General features: G+C 39.3%; 1 protein-coding gene across 8 annotated transcripts in view; it reads right to left on the minus strand.

Annotated features, from left to right (window-relative positions):
- stau2.L (staufen double-stranded RNA binding protein 2 L homeolog) overlaps window positions 1-12,757 on the minus strand; it is a 144,383-nt gene that overhangs the window by 117,215 nt on the left and 14,411 nt on the right. For 4 of the 8 annotated variants that reach the window (XM_041565484.1, XM_041565488.1, XM_041565482.1 and 1 more), the window contains 4 exons: window positions 9,076-9,206; window positions 8,142-8,301; window positions 7,608-7,661; window positions 3,885-4,020 (listed from right to left, as the gene is read on the minus strand). In XM_041565484.1, coding sequence (XP_041421418.1) covers window positions 3,885-4,020; window positions 7,608-7,661; window positions 8,142-8,301; window positions 9,076-9,206 — 481 coding nt within the window. 8 annotated transcript variants of the gene reach the window in all.

Genomic DNA, 12,757 nt, shown 5'->3' on the forward strand with positions numbered 1-12,757 from the left:
ATTTATGCAGCCCCTTGCAAAGGATTTTCATCATTCACATCAGTCCCTGAGCCAGTGGAGCTTACAATCTAATCCCCCCCTGACATGGCACACTCTCAGGAGCTAATTAGACTGCTTATATGTTTGTATTTGAAGTGCGGGAGGAAACCAGAGCACCTGGATCAAACCCATGTAGACACAGGGAGAACATGGGTGAGCATTGGAATGTTGTATGTGACAACTGCATGAAGCCACATTGGTGGCAAACAATCCTATTAGGTTATTAAATGTTTTCATGATTTTAAACAGATTTCAGGTATGGATATCCAAATGACAGAAAGTTCATATATCTGGAAAACTCCAAACAATGCAGATAACAGATCCCAAGCATTGCGGATAATAGATCCTATACCTGTAGTATCAGACATATATTTTAGAAACGTCGTCCTCACAAGCTCAAATCATGTCAGATGACTTTTGCAAGCATGCAGCACCACCTAGGGGTGTAATTACAATATGATGTTTTAGAGAAACTAAGCAGCAATTACAACTAGATGCATGCATGATCTGGTATCAGTTGTTTCTCATAGGCTCACACTCAAATAGCAAGAAGTTCTTCTAGACTGCACTACCATCAAAACAATGTGTTTGTCTCTGGAACAAATAGGAAATGAGACTGAAAACATATGATTGACTGGGACAGTAAAAAATACCTTTTTTTTGCTTCCATATTTCCTGGTACACATAAGGCTAGAAATTTTCCATTAGTGGCATGATTCCAGCAAAGTTTATCCAAGATCTAGTGAATTACCTTTTCATGCGCTATTTCACAACCCTGCAGCCTATGATCTGCTTTCACAAGAAATGTGAGGAACGCAAAATAAATAAAAGCAGAAAAGATAAGTCCAACATTACACATAAATATTTATGAAACGGTGGATCACTTAAAGTGATACTGACACGTTTCTATAAAAATAGGGACGTGTCTATCAGTGAAAAGAATCTGCACTCAAAATTTAAGCAGCTAAAAGCTCCCCAAAGCCGCCCCCAGCCCAGCGAACCTTAGTAACGGAGACCCTCCGACACCATTAAATTATATTCTTGCGTTGTTTCAGTCACACTGGGCTGGGGGCGGCAGGATCCGTGCATAGGCTGGAGTTTAGTGATGTGCGGGTTGGGCTTTTTCCGCACCCGCCCGCAACCCGACCTCCCACGCCCAACTTTCAAGACAGCCAATGATGTCACAAAAGGGGCAGAGTAGGAGCAGCGCGTCTATAAAAACTCAACCCGGAATTCGACGGGGAGAGCAGTAAGAAGAGCTAAACCCGCACCCACCTGCGACCCGGAAGTGCATGCAAGGTTGTGGGGATCGCGCTGCCCCAGCCCAGCGTGACAAACAACTCAAGAAGATAATTTAACGATGCTGTTACTAAGGTTCGCCGGGCTGGGGTGCTTTGGGGAGCTTTTAGCTGATTATTTCACCTGCAGCTTCTTTTCACTGATACCGACATGTTCCTGTTTTAAAGGAATGTGTCAGTATCACTTTAAGAGAAATCTAAACTGTATTATTTAAAAGAGAATAAAACTCATTTATTAACCTGATGTCCCCCGTAGATGCCTCCGTCCATAAATGCATCTCACAATACCCCTCACCCCTGTCTCCCCCTTTACTCAATCAGTTTATAAAACAGAGTTGCTTAGCAGCACTAGCTGCCACCATGTCTGGTCACTTGTTATCCTTTTCTCACTTCTGTATTAGGCACAGTTTTATTTTATTTCATTAATGTAAACATTGATAATGTGTTTGGCAACGAGACAAAACTTAAGAAAATTCCATTCAGAATGTGGAATCTTTGCAAGTGGGATCTGGAAAAACTGGCAATCTGGGCGGCTAAGTGGCAGATGAGATTCGATGCTGAATAATGCAAATTTAAAGTTCACTCTACAATATAAAATTTCATTCCTGAACCAAAAAGTGTATTTTTTTAGTTGTAATATTGGTGTGTAGGCAGCCATCTCGGGTCATTTGCTTTCAGAAAGAGCCAGCACTTTAGGATGGAACTGCTTTCAGGCAGGCTGTTGTTTCTCCTACTCAATGTAACTGAAGGTGTCCCAGTGGGACCTGGATTTTATTATTGAGTGCTGTTCTTAGATCTACCAGGGAACTGTTATCTTGTGGTAGGGAGCTGCTATCTGGTTATATTTCCATTGTTCTGTTAGGCTGCTGGGGGGGGTGTGATATCACTCCAACTTTCAGTGCAGCAGTAAAGAGTCACTGAAGTGCAAGAACTGACTGGAGACAGCTGGGAAACTGACAATATGTCTAGCCTTATGTCAGATTTCAAAATTAAATAAAAAACATCTGTTTGCTCTTTTGAGAAATGGATTTCACTGCAGAATTCTGGTGGAGCAGCACTACTAACTGATGTGTTTCTGAAAAAAAAAAACGTTTTCCCATGACAGTATCCCTTTAAGCACTTGAGAATCAACGATATGCAAGCCATATACACCCATTATGGCTTTAAGTTACGACAGTCACAACAGCAAGGGTCGCCAATGTACTGTCCTGTAGTAACATTCTTATAGATTAATGGAGATGTAATAATTCTCAAATTGATGTAAGGTCCCCACCATGCATAGTGCAGTTTTAGTCTCCACTGCAGTTTTAGTCTACAGAGACATTACTGAAATAGAGAAAGTCCACTGAAGAAAGATTAAGCTGGAATGTCTAAGTTGAATAAAAGCCGAGATGATTTATATGACAACTGTATATAAATATAGGGGGAACATACAGCAAACTATGATTTACCTGATTAGAAGAAAGAAGGTTTCACCTTAGGGTGGGAAAGGTTACTGAAATGGTCTCTTAGTATAAGGCTAATGCAGGGACTGGTCTGAATGACCTTTTTGGGCAGTAAAAAAAATACATTTTCCCCTATGATGGCTTCACATAGGGATTTTTCAACTGTGTCTCCCTTTAGCTGCTTTTAGTCTTCGGTAACACTAGAATCATTGCTGCATGTTCCATAATATAAATCTTTCTTCTGCAGGAATACCTGAATTGTTACAATGAAGGGGCAGTTCACCTTTAAATAAACATTTATTTTGTTGTAGAGTGATATTCTGAGGCAATTTCCAATTGGTCTTATAAATTTGATTATTTCAGTTTGAAACTTCAGCAGCTATGTGGTTTATAGGGTCCAATTTAGCCTAGCAGCTAGGGAGTGGTTTGAATAAGAGATTGGAGGTGGGCCTGAATAGATAAGCAATAAAAAGTTACAATTAGAATTGCACTGTAGCCTCGTAGCTTTTTGGCTTACTATAACCTCCAGTTGAAATCTTAAAGGTAACATCAAAAAAAATGTAAAAAAACATTTTGTTTGTATACTACGAAAAAAAACCACCAACACATATTGAACTTTAAAATCGTAAAGCCTTTATTTATTAATAACTTACCGAATCTCCGCTTGCGCTCCTCTTCAGAAAAGCAGATTGGGTGATCCATCGTGCAGCGCTCGGTTTCTCCTCCCTGCCTTCCTTATAGGAGATAGCCAGGGAGAAGAAATTGAGTGCCACACGATGGATCGACGCCCTGTCTGAAGAGGAGCGCAAGCAGAGATTCGTTAAGTTATTTCTAAATAAAGACTTTGCGATTTTAAAGTTTAATATGTGTTGGTGGGTTTTTTTTTTTGTAGTATACAATTTAATTTTTTTTTAATTTTTTGATGTTACTGGTCCTTTAAGAATGTTAAAGGCATCAAATTAGTTCAAATCAATAAAAAAAATGAAGAGTGAAAAGATGCTGTGAACAGGACATTCTATTACACACTAAACTGAAAGGTAAACTACCCCTATAAAACATAAAATGTAGTGTAAATAAAGAAAAAGGCCAGAAATGTGCTAACCTTTGATGGTACATCCCACGATAATTATAGTTAGCTCGGTGGTTGGGTAGTGGTTTTGGATCCATAGACCTGTAGATGGCAGGCTCCCCTCTGCGCATGGCAAGCCCGTTCAGTTCCACCGTTGGTGTAATGCTACCTGTCAAGGATATATAGATATCAAACATCAGATAGCACTCTAGTATGTCAACAGGTTAAATCTGTGTGTTTACTGTAATAAATGAGCAAAACAACATGTTCCAGCTGCTAGCAACATTCTAAAAAAAACCAGTAATGACATCTATAAGATTTTCTGATAGATTTATATCATTAGCTCAGGGCTTGCAAACGTCTCTCTTCAATCTTAAAGCAAGTGGTAAATAAAGCAAAGGTCTGGTCTAATGTTCCAGCAGTTCCAGTTAAATATATACGGTACACAAGTCATAGAGGCTTAGTCACATAGGAAGGGTTGTGGAGTTTGTTTTCCAACATTCTGTATAGCAATAGCTTCATAACCCAAATCTACTGGTCTACTGGTTTTCTATTCTAATACAGGTATGGGACCGGTTATTCAGAATACTCGAAACCTGGGGTTTCCCCCGGATAATGTATCTTTCCGTAATTTGGATCTTCATACCTTGGGAGAAATTTACTACAGGGCGAAGTGGCTAACTCTGGCGAAAATTCGACCTTTACTGTCGAGTCCTGCAGCGGGTCGAGTAGCCACAGGTTACCCTCAAAAACCTGCGGTAACCTGCGTGTTGCAGGATGACGTTTCGGGAGCAGGTATAGATGCGGGTTGGCAGTTCTCTGGGTTTGCAGGTCACGGGTCGGGTTGCGGTCTTCTCAATAGCGAGTTTTGCTTCTTTTTTTCTGATCACACCTACTTCTAAATTATGTCACTTCCGGTTTACAATGACAGCACTTCCTGTTTCTTGGTGGTCTGCGGGTCACAGATCAGGTTGCAGATATGGTACTTGCGGGTCGGGTAGCGGGTCCAGTCGGGTAAGTATGCGGGTTCAGGTCTGGTTTAACTAATTGGTTCCGCACAGGACTCTACTTTACTTTTTACAGATAAAAACTATTTGGGCCCTGAAGCTGAAATCCCTTTCTTCTAAACACAGGGGAAGCTCCTGGGTCCTCATGGAAGATTCACTGGTTTGTGCTACTAAATATTTATAATCTACAGTGCTGCCTTCCCTCACCACCCACACGTGTGCCCCCCACTGCACGACTCACACCAGTTATGTAGCAGTCTGCCATTTCTTCACATTCCTTGTGAAGTGACGTCCGAGACAACTTCATAAGTCTAGAGAGAATCTCCAGTAAATCAATAAATAATTTAAGTATTACCAATAGCTAAAGAATATGGAAATATGACATAAACATGTTAAGAGGCCGAGGCTGGCACAGTGCCTTTGTGTAAAGCAGTTTATAACTCCAAAAATGCTGCAGCCATATTGAACTAAACATGGAACTGTTCATAATTAATACCGGTGTACTATATCCATAACAACATTTCAGATTTTAGCCTGAAACGGAGCGACAAAGTTGTTTTTATTGACGTAGTCTCTTTATACCACTGTCCTATGATATTGATAAAATGTTACAGTCAGACATTTCCCTGATGTTTATAGATTTATCTCATCCTTTTTTTTCCTGTTCTTTAAATGTTTAATTCCAGCAGAAGGGTTTCTTTCCCAAGAAGGCACGCTGGATAACTGAATGGCTAACACACAAGGGTTTTGTTCTTGAAAGTCTTTCAGAAACAACGTGCATGTCCAGATTAAGCAGCTTGCTTACATTAAGCAATGTCATTTTGTCTTAACAGGCGATTATACGTTTTCTGAAGAATTAAGCTAATGCAGAGAGGAAAACTGTACTGCTAGCTACAGTTGCTGGCATATTTATATATTTGTGCATAAAGAAGGTTAATAGCACAAAGGGGCACTTTTCAGCAGTGCCATTAATAGAACTGTAGGGTGTCTCCTATTCATATCCTAAGATACTGGGAGGCAACGGGAGCAATCTATTGCACATATAACATTTAAAGAAGAAGCCCTCAGATGCAGCCCTCCGGTTCTTCTTCCAAAATGTTGCAGCCTCCTTCTTTGGTTATACCCTCTGTGAAGTAGAGCCTTGTACAGGTATGGGACCTGTTATCCAGAATGTTTGGGACCCGTTGTTTTCCGGATAATGGATCTTTCCATAATCTTCATACCTTAAGTCTACTAGAAAATCATGTAAACATTAAATAAACCCTATAGGCTCTTTTTGCTTCCAGTAAGGCTTAAAGGGGACCAGTCACCCAAATAAATTATTCTAAATCCTATTTTATCACATTAGTCAAGCAAAATAAACTTTAATTACACTATATAAATTATTTGAATCTTTTTTCTTCAGTCTGGGAACTCATAATTAAAGTAAGCAGGCAGGAGCCATTTTGTGGACACTGTTATTAAGGCAAGTCTTGCATCATCTCAGAATCTTGTTTGTGCACCAGAATGGGGGACCTGATGTCCATGCCCATGCCCTGGTTACACAATTAAATGGTGAAGAGAACGGGGGAATGTGTGGAGAGCAGTGACATCTAGGAAGTGCTGAATGGAAAGTGAAAGAAATGGTCTGCCCGCCTCTATACCTGAGGGGCAGACATTTGATTGACAGCTGAGATTTTTAAATGCACTTACAACAGCTATGAATGCTTTATTAAAAAATTGAAATTGGATTTCATGTTTAATTTGAAAAGGACTTTTATTATACAGATTTTTGTGTCTGGGTGACAGATACACTTTAATACTATCTTAGCTTGGATCAAGTACAATGTATTTGCTTATTAAAGAGAAAAAGGAAATCGTTTTTAAAAAATTGGATTACTTGGAGAAAATGGAGTCTATAGCAGACAGTCTTTCCATAATTTGGAATTTTCTGGATAACGGGTTTCCAGATAATTGATCCCATTTAATATAATATGTTTTTAAAGGAAAATAAGTGAAAGCAAAAGAAGACGAAATGCTTAGCATTATCCCATATTGCTTTGTACAAAACATAATGGGAACATGTGAGCCAATTACCTCCCACGCACAGAATTTGAGATAAATTAAGAATATTTTCCAGTGTTTTACATTAAAGCATCTTATATCTACTTGTGTATGGGAGCCCTAAAAATCAGCCCTAGGACAGATGTAAACCTCCCTGTTATAATTTGATAATTTTCAATGATCCCGAAGCTTAACTTTTTAGCAGCAGGCCAGGCCAGAGCACAATGAACAAACGCAGTGCTACTGGTAGGCAAATATATGCCACTCAATATATAAAGGCATGGAACATTAAATAGGGCTATTGAACCTCTGGGCTATACAGTAAGTTCAGTATAGAAAATATAGCATTTGTAGCCACATTATAGTTGTGATATTTTAACGCTAATCCAAACAGCTTCTTCAACTTATCAGCTTGCTTTAGACTTATCAGTTATTCTGACCCATCTACCATGTCCCACGTGAATGAAAACCTTTTGTAGATATTTTTAGCCGTCATCTTTTTAACGCTTTTGGTCACCTTTAAACTGCGTTTTTATTTTCAAGTCTTTTATAATAAAACTACACAGGTTAGAAAGGATTAAAAGCACTAAATCAATGATCTGCTGTGCTGCACATGTGTTACAAACAAAGAAAAGGAAGCATGTGCTTGACTGAATTTGTTATTTTATGAAATGTTATCTAGAATAATATCCTAGCAGGAATTTACCTTTGGCAGAATGCCGTGATGATGTATATGCATTCCCATGCAGCTCAGCAGCTTCTGTGTAGCAGCAGATACAAAGAATTACCATGCATACTCACTACACCTTGCTATAGTGCAAGACAACAGATATGTTAAAGGAACAGTTCAGTGTAAAAATAAAAAAACGGGTAAATAGATAGGCTGTGCAAAATAAAAAATGTTTCTAATATAGTTAGTGCGGCAAAAATGCAATGTATAAAGACTGGAGTGACTGGATGTCTGACATAACAGAACACTACTTCCTGCTTTGCAGCTCTCTAACTCCGAGTTAGTCAATGACTTTAAGGGGGCATAACTGTTCAGTGAGTTTGCAATTGATCCTTGGCATGCAGCTCAGATTCAAAAGCAAACAATTATAGCCCATGTGGCCCCTGTGGTTTTTATACTGAACAATTCCTTTAAACACCACAAAAAGCATTATGCGCAGAGGAAATAGTGAAATAAACAGTAGAAGAAAAGTTTTGAGCTTCTGTGGAAAAAAAGAAGAGTTTCCCATACCTGGGTTATTGTTCATGTGGTTTTTGGTGTGCCTAGCTGCAGGCTTGGGGAGTGTGGTTTCAGAGAGGGCCAGGCTGGCAGCAGCATGTTGAGCCTTCTTAATGCTTGTACTTTCAGCTTGCCATGTTTGCTCTCCCAGAGTCAACTGAACAGTAAATAACTTAAATAAGACATTGAAAAGAGAGAAATTGGGATGGGATGGTTACACATACAAGAACTATATAGTTCATATAGGAATATATCAAAGTCATGCACCTTAATGGGGTGGGGGTTCGCCTTTAAGTTAACTTTAAGGTTGTTATAGAATTGGTAGTTCTTATCAACTTTTCAATTGTCCACTTTTTCTTTTTTATTGTTTCTGAATTATTTGCCTTCTTCTGCTGATTCTTTGCAGCTGTCAAATGGGTGTCACTGCCCCCATCTAAAAACAAATGCTCTGTAAGGCTACACATGTATTGTTATTGCTACTTTTTATTACTCATCTTTCTATTCAGCCCATCTCCTATCCATACTCCAGTCTCTTATTCAAATCAATGCATGGTTGCTAGGGTAATTTGGATTCTACCCACCATATTGATGAAATTGCAAACTAAAGAGCTGCTGAATAAAAAGCCAAATAACTCAAAAATCACAAATAATATTGTACTTTTTGCCCTAAAAATAGAACTAATTGTAAATCTTTGGATAAACCCTCCCTAGTATGGCTCACTATTTAATATTTAGCTAAGAGCAGCCTGATCAAGGACCAACTATTAATAAGATGCCACTGGGAAGACTTACTGCCTTGAACAACAGATCCAGAAACTAGTAAAGGATGGCCCTCAATGCACTGGAGTTGAATCCTCTCTCATTTTGAACATTGTCTTATCATTAAACTGTTAATGCAATATCAAAACTGTTTTTGTAGAGGGTTTATTGTGTGTAATAAGCTTACCTTGGAGTGCGCTGGTCCCCTTTCATCCAAAAGTTTATATTGGGGCTGAATTCTGTTAAAGCGGGCTAACTCATTCACCAAACACATTGGCGTTTTCTCTTTGGGGTTTGTCATGTTGTCATGGAGGGGAGCTATAAAGAAAGGATAGTATCACTTAGATACAATTTAAAGACATTCTTGTTAATCGGAAAATTGTTGAGAGACACTTAACTACTCCCTTCAGACTTTCCTATGGAAACACTGTGAAAAGCATTTAAAGCAGTTGTTCCCAGTGTGAGGGGTGAAGTCCCTCCTAAGGAGGAAACTCTGGGCAGTGCAGCACAATACAGGAGGCAGACTGGCAAAAAAAGCCCCATGTCTGATGGCAAGGACCATGGATGCTTGCAACCAATATCTTGGTATCTCTACTAGTGCTAACTTGGAGCACTTCTCTCCCAGCTTCAAAGGATTGGATTTCTGGATGGAGATTCAAGTGAATTGCAGATGCAATACATATTCTAGTAAAGCTGTGTGTGAAGTACTCATCAGTATTTGCAGAGGTAGAAAAAAAGTCATGGCCCCAGACACTTGGAACTGCCCCATTGGCAAAAAGATAGAAACTGGCAGAGAGAAAGTTAGAGCACATTGGAAAGTAGTGATGTGCGTGCCAGCAAAAACTCAACCCGCACCTGACCCTAACTAGCAAAGCCTTAACCCGCTCCTAACCCTAAAATGTAAAATGTTGCTATTGTAGGATCCACAAGTCTTCTCACTCTGTACATTACTTCTACTTCCACAGTCTGACCCTCACCCAACCCTAACTCCCAATGGTTGGTCACATTTCCAAAGCTGTGTAGTCGGGAGCATATGGCTGAAGCAATTCTGGTTCTAAGAACAAGACTTTAGTTAATTTTAACTAAAATAGTTATTCTACAGCTAGATGCCAGGTTCAATTAATATACAAGTTGTTTTTGGTTTTCCAATTGTTTCTGGTTAATGTAGTTTAACTTAGTTTAGAATTACCAAAGAATGTGGTTTATATTTTTGAGCTTTGGCAGTGATAAAATGCCTTGTATGTTGTGTACTTAAATTCATATATAAGTTGTTTTAGGTTTCCCAATTGTTTTTGGTTTATGTAGTTTAACTTTGATTTGATTTAGAATTACCAAAGGATGTAGTTTTTATTTTTGAGCTTTGGCAGTAATATAATGCCTTGTATGTTGTGTACTTAACTTCTTTCAATCAACATGGAAAATACATTAGGATCAGTAAGACTAAAACATTAAAGTGTTCTAAAGTAATTAACATATAATATACGGTTAGCATGAACTGGTAAAAGCTGTGTTTGCTTCAGAAAGACTACTATAGTTTATATAATTAAGCTGCTGTGTAGCCATGGGTGCAGCCATTTAAGCTTTAAAAAAGGAGAAAAGGCACAGGTTACATAGCACATGATATATAAGCTCTATCCAATACAATGGTGTTTTAGGCGTTATCTGTTATGTAACCTGTGAATTTTTTCCTTTTTTCCCCAGCAGCTTGAATGACTGTTCCACATAGCTAAACAGCAGTTTGTTTATATAAACTATAGTACATTATATTTGAATTAGTTTGATACACTTTTGGTTTTTGGTGTTACTATTCCTTCAAAAATAGAGGAGTCGGAGTTTGAGTCAGAGGTACCATAAACTGAGGAGTCAGAGTTGGATTCATGTACAGACTCCACAGCCCTGCAAATTTCAACCCAAATAAATCCAACCTGTGGTCAACCCTCGGGTCACCGTGGGTTTTGAGTCAAATCGCACATCACTAGGAGAGAGAAAGACAGTCTAAAAGAGAAAGGAGAGATAGGACTGATACAAAAAGATAATTAACAAGTACAAAGAAGGTGACAGAACAGGAAAAACTGGAATAAACAACACAGTATAGCAGAGAACGGTAGGAAGAATAGAGAAAAGGGAAAAAAGTTATAGGGGAAAAAGTAAAAGGGGAAATTTGCACTCTCTGGGTGAGAGCGGGAGGTCAAGTTGAAATTTGGGAATGTTAGGCTAAATGGGTGACACTTGACAGACCTTATAAAAAGTAAAAATAAAATCAGGGATTTCTATTTCTTCAGATTCACCTTCTGATGTGCCATTTTCCTAATCCACGTCTATGGATTAACAATAATTTACTAAATTGCTTAATGTAATTGGTTATTGCTCATTTGATTGAGTCATATAAAATACATCTGTCTGAAAATTATATTGATAATGTGTGGCATAGAGTGGCATACATAAATGAGCCCCAATAGATACATATGGCACTAGGTGGCACAAAAGTAGGGTGTGAATCATGTGACCACAGACAAGGAAGTGCGTGCTGTTAATACTTGTTACAGTAATGCTGCCCATGTTCCAAATGATGCTACAAAGAAGTCAGACAAGGAACCTTAAAGAAGAAGGAAAGCTACAGAGTAGTAATACTGCAAGCTATAACACTGTATGTATTCTGTAGAATGCTTCACAATACCTGAGTAAACAACTCTAGACACTGTTTGTTTAGGATAGCAGCTGCCATATTTGCTTGGTGTGACATCACTTCCTGCCGGAGTCTCTCCCTGCTCGCTCATAGCTCTGAGCTCAGATTACATCAGGGAAGGGAGGAAGGGGAGAGAAGCAAACTGAGCATGCTTATGCCCTAGCCCCGGAGGTTTATGCTGAAAACAGGAAATCCGATACAGAAGCCAATGTGTACGCAATAAAAGGACAGAAATGCAGTATTTCTTTTGACAGGACTCTGAGCAGCATTACTTTGAGGATTTACTGTGTATTTATATAGGCCTTTTTGATAAAGCTTACTTAGTTTTAACCTTTCCTTCTCCTTTTAAAATCATGTCAGGATATTTTCAGAAAACGAAAGATAAAACACTTGATCTGGAACTGGGGATAATTATCCCCGTTCTAAAGCTAGGGCCACAAGACAAGGATCTAGACCTGCGGAGAAACGTAGGCCAAGAATCCGTTGCCCAGCTGCTCTACTTTTGCTACGTTGCCTGCACCTGGAATCATTACCTCTGCTCTCGTGCAGGCAGATTTCAGGGCCGAAACATACGATTTTGCATTCCACGCCAAAATCCGCCGTGCCTGCAGCGCAGCAGTAGAAGAAGAAGAGAAGAGGAGCTGTGGGGCAGCAGATTCTCTGCCTGCAGAGAATATGTGTCATGTGGTCCTAGTCGAAGGTGTTTTGGCGCAGAAATCCACCAAATCTGCCTGCACCTGAGCAGATATATTGATTCTGGGTGCAAGCAGCAGATTCTCGGCCTGCTCCGTGTCATGTGGTCCTAGCTTAAAACACCCATTATTAGGGTACTGGCAGACAAGAAGATATGTCACTCGCAGGATTCAGTCTGAGTAATACAAACCACATTTCATACATGGAGGGGTCAGTGTGACCATGTGTATGTTTGTGCACTGGGTTTTGTCCTCCATTACCCTTAAAGGAGAACTAAATCCTAAAAATGAATGGCTAATAATGCCATATTTTATATCCTGAACTTATTGCACCAGCCTAAAGTTTCAGCTTCTCAATAGCAGTAATGATCAAGGACTGCAAACTTGTCACAGGGGGTCACCATCTTGGAAAGTGTCTCTGACACTTACATGCTCAGTGGGCTCTGAGCAGCTGTTGAGAAGCTAAGCTTAGGGGTCGTCACAAATTATCA

The sequence above is a fragment of the Xenopus laevis genome, chromosome 6L (genome assembly GCF_017654675.1).
Source record: "Xenopus laevis strain J_2021 chromosome 6L, Xenopus_laevis_v10.1, whole genome shotgun sequence".
NCBI classification, from domain to species: Eukaryota; Metazoa; Chordata; class Amphibia; order Anura; family Pipidae; genus Xenopus; species Xenopus laevis.